Genomic DNA, 6,370 nt, shown 5'->3' on the forward strand with positions numbered 1-6,370 from the left:
AACAGGAATAAAACAGGCGAATCCATGATGAACACCTGAATTAGGATAACAGGGATAAGATAGTCGTTCCCTATCCTTGGTTAACTTAAATCAGGGACCATAGATAGTTATTCAAGGCGATGCGAGACTAACAGAAGGACTTTCTTGCAAAGAAAAATGATTTCCGATGGATCAATTTATAAATAGGGATAAGAAAAAGGTGTTGCATGCAGTCTGAATAAAATCCCAATGAAGACGGACGGATGATGCTAAAAATCTGCCACCTTCTCTTCTAACGAAACCACGTCGCTAACCACAAAAGGTTGTTCATCTCCTTCGCATTTATTCTCTCGAGGATCGAAATCTCTAAGCTGACAAGTGTCACTCCCTGCCTGTGAATAGTCAACAAATGACGGCCGCGCCTGCCGCTGCCTTGCAGGATAAGAGAGGGTGGAGATGGCTTTTTATTAGATGTCATCTTCCCCTCAACTCTCTCATTCTCAAGTGCACACAAAGATGGAGATGCAGCAGGGTGGAGATGATGACCGCATTAGAACAGGTAGTCTACTTGGCCTTAAACACCTTTAAAATTTTCATAATAGAGGTGCTAAAAATATAATTTTTTTGGTGGGTGTCCACCTTTTGAAGTGCTGATGCTAGTTCACTTTCCTCTTTATTTTTCAAATCATTGGTGCATAATGCAAATGTTTAGAGGACCCGCCATCATTTCTTTACTATGCATAAAGAAAAAGCAATTGAAAAGCATGGAAAATTCCACACACACACACACACAAAAAGAATGGAAATCTTGTTCTTCTCCTTTCTCTGTTTTTTATTTTTATTTTTTTTTTTGGTTTTGTAATGAAGAGGAAAGGTTACTTTAGCCTCTGCATGTATGAATGGCTCAATGCATCTAGCTGAAGCACCAAAGGTAACTGATTATTACATGAAAGCATGAAAGCCTATAAGTTTTGTTCCTTTTGGCCAAGTATTCCTACTTGGGAATTATGTAACAACTAAAATAGTCTGCACAAGGCTTGATGGTTATAACCATAATCTAATCATGAGATAACAAGTGTTACCATTTTGAAGTGCACCTTTATTTAAAAGATTTCGTATGCTGTCTTTGCTAAATCAAGCACTTCATTTCTACTGATGCTAGCTAGGAGAGTATAGATAATATTTATGAGAAAATGGGCATTATTTCGATATAGATTAAAAGATGATGATGTCTACATTTTAATTTTAGACCTTCATTTAGCGCCATCTTCCTTCATTGTAGAATTTTTCTTAGGTATCTTTTTCCCCTTCAAAATGCACCTGTCTGCAGCTAAACTCACTAACAAATCGAATGTGAGAAACACACCATGGAATAATGATTGGTTGTGTATTTATGCATGCATAAGATGATCATACTATTTTTATCATGGGCTTTCACACCCCTGGCCATCCATTAGGCATTCCTGATTTCCGATAATTGTAACCAAGCTGACACTCAAGCAGTGTTGTGAAATCTTTGGAGATCAGTTCGAGATCAACTTATTATAGGTGGCTTCACAACATTTTCATATTAACAAACTGACAACACATGGAAAGTTAAAAGAGATTTTTGATCATTCAACACAATGTTAGTCTTTCTTTGGCAAAGATGGAAGCCCCCACAAGACGTTTAATTAATTATAACATGGCATTATTAAAGATGACATGAACAAAAGCAACAACCCTGCAACTGATTATATAAATACAGTCAAGGATGGATAGAAAAGCCTAACAGAAACGTAACAAGCTTTGTCTGGAAGGATAAAACACTGCATAGATAGGGACACAACAAGCAAGAGCACAGAAGCATCACAAAGTAAAAGACTGAAACTACCATTCCTCCTTCAGAGGTCTCAATATTATGTGCTCCTGTTATCCCAACATTCCCTCGATAGTTCCTATTCAGCCAACAATCAGAGCCTTCATCCTGCACCAACATTTGTGTTACAGAGCAATCAGTTTCTTATACTACCCTGGGATTTCAATTGTCCATTGTCCACTGAAGAAGATGGAATAGCTTAACACTTACAGAGCAGAGTTTTCCTTCAAAGGGATGAAAATAATAACTAATAACAATATGAATTTTACCAAGTACTGACACTTAGTTTTACTTCAAATTGTTCGAACAATCCATTCAGTTCATGCAATTTTAGCAGGATGTAGCTAGAGTCTTTCATTTCAAACCTTTTTCCCTTGAAAAACTTGTTTTGAGTCATCCAATTCAATCACATCACAAATTGCATGCCCAAATTTTTCTTAGCATTCTCTAAATTGTGTAATTCATCACTTTACAACTTAATAGATCTAGTTAACAATACAATATGCATAAGGCATTTCTCTACTTAAAAACTCCGAAAATTAATTCTTAAAAATTTGCATGCAAGCATCATTCAGTTCGATGAGGTACGAAAAAAAGAAAAACAGTAAAAGAAAAATGTCAGAGTAGAAACAATAATGAAAAGACTCCAACCACATCTCTGACCTCCAGTCTGATCAAGGCAATTCAAGTTTCCTTCAGGCCAAGAAGGCTTTTGATGCCTTACTAGAATGTCCTAGATGCCAGATGTATTAGGAGTGAAAATGCTGATGTTTCACCATCCCTGAGACGCATAACACCTGCCACCATTACTTTTCTCCTCCTAGGATTGTCTCCAATTAAGATCTTGTCGTCTGTACGCAGTGGCATAAAATACTAGCCCTTCCCTAAGTTTGAAAATTGTGTGCATGCATGCATGTGTGCATGTGCATGGGTATGCATGTGCATGTGTGTCTCTGTGTGTGTCTGCATGCACATGCATGTTCATGTGCATGTGTTTGATCCAAAAATCTCTACTTATCCAGTTTAACCCACTTTCTAGGGAGAAGCTTCACAGAAGGTGACTGCTTACATTCAGAACCTGGAATTACTACTTGCAAAATAACTTTTAGATAAACATCAGATTAAGCAAGTTTTAAGGCTTCACTTGGCTGGACTTAAAGAAATATTGCAAGGTTTTCATTTTATGGAAAAAATACAAACAAGTAAAGAACCACTTATCAAAATAAGTACAAATTTATGAGATTTTGCAATGTGTTTTTTTTCTTTTTCGCAATCATGTCTCTTTTATTAATAGCACACTAATCATTTTTACTTGTTTTGACTTGACCATGTAGGGGATGTGTGGACAGCTACAGCACATGTAATTACAGCACTTGTGGGATCTGGTGTACTGACACTGCCATGGAGTCTTGCTCAACTAGGCTGGGTATTGGGTCCCTTTGTTCTAGTTTTCTTTGCATTCGTTACCTATTACACTGCCATTCTCCTAGCAGACTGTTACCGATCTCCTGACCCAATCAGTGGAAGACGAAACTACACATATATGAATGTGATAAAAGCATTTCGAGGTTAGCATTCTGACTTGGAATTTATAGCCCATATGGAAAAAAAAATTTCTTGATTTTGACCTAAAACTCATCTATAATACTTGAGCATCTATTTCCTAACAACTGTTTAATGAATCTTTCTGAGTGATAGAAAATGCATGCTCAGTTTCAGGAAAATTTGGCTAGAACAAAGACTGTAAGGAGTCACAGAAAATTTTCCAAAAAAAATTAAATTGAGAAAGATGAAAAGCATTTAATATCATGCAGAAAAACGATAAGCAATGATAAGTCATTAAGGTCAAACAATTCAAACAATAAATATTACTACAAACATTAAAAAAAAACAACAAGCATCTCATGCATGTCCATAGAAGATATTTGGTATTCATTAATAACCAGAGTAACTCAAATAATTAGGGGCAATTTACTGAATGATCCGAGTAGCAACACATTACTGAATGTCCAGAGTGAAAATGAACTTGTTATCATGGGTGTAAATAAGCAAACATTTCACTCAGTCCATACATACAGGTACATCATAATCAATAATGACCATGTGTAGATTTAATTTCATCAACTAATAATAAATTCTAAATAACTATTGAAACAAAAACACAGTACCAAATTATAGTTGTATTGTTGTATCCGGTTTCTTTTTCAGGTGAGAAAGATGTATTAATATGCGGAATCACCCAGTATGCTATACTATGGGGAACTATGGTGGGATATACAATCACTGGTGCTATGAGTATGATGTGAGCGATTTTCTTCATGTAGTTTTCATTTGCCAGTGCTTCATTTCAATTCATTTCATATTTATATCTTAGTCTTAGTAGAAGTTTACCCTCTAACTATTTGGTCTAACTTTGTGTAAGGGCCATTAAGCGATCAGGTTGCTTCCATGAGAAGGGTCACGATGCTAAATGCGAAGTTTCTGGAACCTTATATGCTGTAATCTTTGGTATAATGGAAATTGTATTATCTCAACTCCCAAATTTAGAGAAGATTTCGTTTGTTTCATACATTGCAGCAGCAATGTCGGTTGCATACTCCTTTACTGGGTTATGCTTGTGCTCGTTGGAGTTTTCTTCCCACCCTGAGATCAGAGGAACTTTATTTGGAGTTGAGATAGGGAGTGGACATATCACATTATCTACAAAGATTTGGCGTTCTTTTCAAGCACTTGGCAACATTGCTTTTGCATACACTTTTGCCATGCTTCTAATAGAGATCGAGGTAACAAATGTAATCTTTATCTATGTTGCACAGTATGCTTATATCTGAATCATTTTATGTTGTTCTATGGTCTGCTTAGATAAAACAAATCCCTTCTCTAATTCAATCTTAATATTATTTTCAAATTGTCCCCTAGAATAACTTATCATTCTAAATATATTATAAATGTACTTGTTTTAGACTACTCTCATACTAAGAATTGCATGCATATATGACTATTTATCTACTCAACCAAATCACTAATGACTGTATGGTTCCAAGGATACTCTGAGAGCACCACCACCTGAAAACAAAACGATCAATAAAGCAAGTGCATATGGCATTGGAGCAACTACATTGTTCTACATCTCCCTCGGTTGTGTGGGATATGCAGCCTTTGGAAATGATGCACCTGGGAACATTCTTACCGGATTTTATGAACCATTCTGGCTTATCGACATTGCAAATGTTGCTGTCCTCATCCATCTTGTTGGAGCATATCAGGTATCTTATACACATAATGCATATATATGTATGTATGTTTTTTGATATATTTGTGCATGTAGACAGATGCGTATTAAAAAAATAAAATAAAATGATGGAGGGGCATAATATGAAAGTCATGAGAAAGGACTGGGAATATTTGGTCGCATTAGAAACTTTAGATCCCCCTAGGAACAAATGACAACAGAAATAATAAAATAACCCACATTATTGCAAAAGAGACTCATTAGTGCAAGATATACATATAAATTATTTTGTAAAGAATGCAGCAATGTGCTGACCTTGCCAAATTAAAAGAGCTCAGAAGGTTTAGGTATACCATGTATATTCAAATAATGCTGATATTTTCTTCAAGTTCCTCAAATTCACCATCCCTAGTTGAGAACTTAGGCCCTAAACTTGACATATGATTATCTTATCTTGTTTCAGATATTTGCACAACCATTCTTCGCCTTCTATGAGCAGTGGCTAGCTACAAGATGGCCCAATGTAGGCTTCTTTCACAGGGATTACACAATAGGAGTGCCTTTTACCAAATCAGTAACTCTAAAATTCACACTCTGCAAACTTCTCCTGCGAACACTCATGGTAGTTTTTACAACAGTGGTAGCAATGCTGGTGCCATTCTTTAATGCAGTTGTAAGCTTGCTTGGTTCTCTGGGATTCTGGCCATTGACGGTATATTATCCTGTGTCAATGTATATAAGCCAAGCGAAAATCAAGAGGGGACAGCTAAAGTGGGTAATGTTGCAGATCATAAGCATACTCAGTCTGCTTGTTACCGTAGTTGCCATCATTGGATCAATCGCAGACATCATTCAGCATCTCAATCATGTCGAACTCTTCAAAATTGAACTATAATTCAATAGACTGCTTACCCACGACAATCTATCACATGGTTGTGAAGTGGAGTTAAAGTCGTGTCATTTAGTTGGTCATTGCTAAAGCTAAGCTGTTGCTTTACTGCTGTTTATGGTTCAAACATTCGATAAGTTCCTATGAAGTTGCCCTTATTTAAAGTTCATATTATTCATCTTTGTTGATTAATTCACTTTTAGATATGATGCCACAATTTCTTCAAACTAGAATGCCTATTTGATCTGAAGCTCTTAATTTTTAATAGCATGTTAAAGCATGTGCAGAACCCTGTTTTTCTGATCTTTCTATATTTTTTTAAACCAAAGAACACAGTATAGCATGCTAGTGATCTCAAAGGAGATTAAAAAGGAAAAGTTGGCTACACTAATTCTAAGACTAGTACCGACCA

General features: G+C 36.1%; 1 protein-coding gene across 1 annotated transcript; it reads left to right on the forward strand.

The window, feature by feature from the left end:
* The first annotated feature begins 363 nt into the window (after window positions 1-363).
* On the forward strand, window positions 364-6,139 carry LOC103716612 (amino acid permease 4-like). The gene is made up of 6 exons (XM_008804679.4): window positions 364-538; window positions 3,172-3,405; window positions 4,046-4,139; window positions 4,260-4,620; window positions 4,882-5,103; window positions 5,533-6,139. Exons 1-6 carry the CDS (start codon window positions 451-453, stop codon window positions 5,962-5,964), a joined length of 1,431 nt encoding a protein of 476 aa, XP_008802901.2. The 5' UTR covers window positions 364-450; the 3' UTR covers window positions 5,965-6,139.
* Window positions 6,140-6,370: the final 231 nt, after the last annotated feature.

The sequence above is a fragment of the Phoenix dactylifera genome, chromosome 1 (genome assembly GCF_009389715.1).
Source record: "Phoenix dactylifera cultivar Barhee BC4 chromosome 1, palm_55x_up_171113_PBpolish2nd_filt_p, whole genome shotgun sequence".
Taxonomy (NCBI): Eukaryota; Viridiplantae; Streptophyta; class Magnoliopsida; order Arecales; family Arecaceae; genus Phoenix; species Phoenix dactylifera.

Coding starts and splice junctions, on each gene's coding strand:
- LOC103716612 (XM_008804679.4), top strand. CDS start 451: ATGTCATCTTCCCCTCAACTCTCTCATTCTCAAGTGCACACAAAGATG. Junction 3,406..4,045: donor TGTGATAAAAGCATTTCGAG/GTTAGCATTCTG, acceptor TTTCTTTTTCAG/GTGAGAAAGATGTATTAATA. Junction 4,621..4,881: donor TGCTTCTAATAGAGATCGAG/GTAACAAATGTA, acceptor TATGGTTCCAAG/GATACTCTGAGAGCACCACC.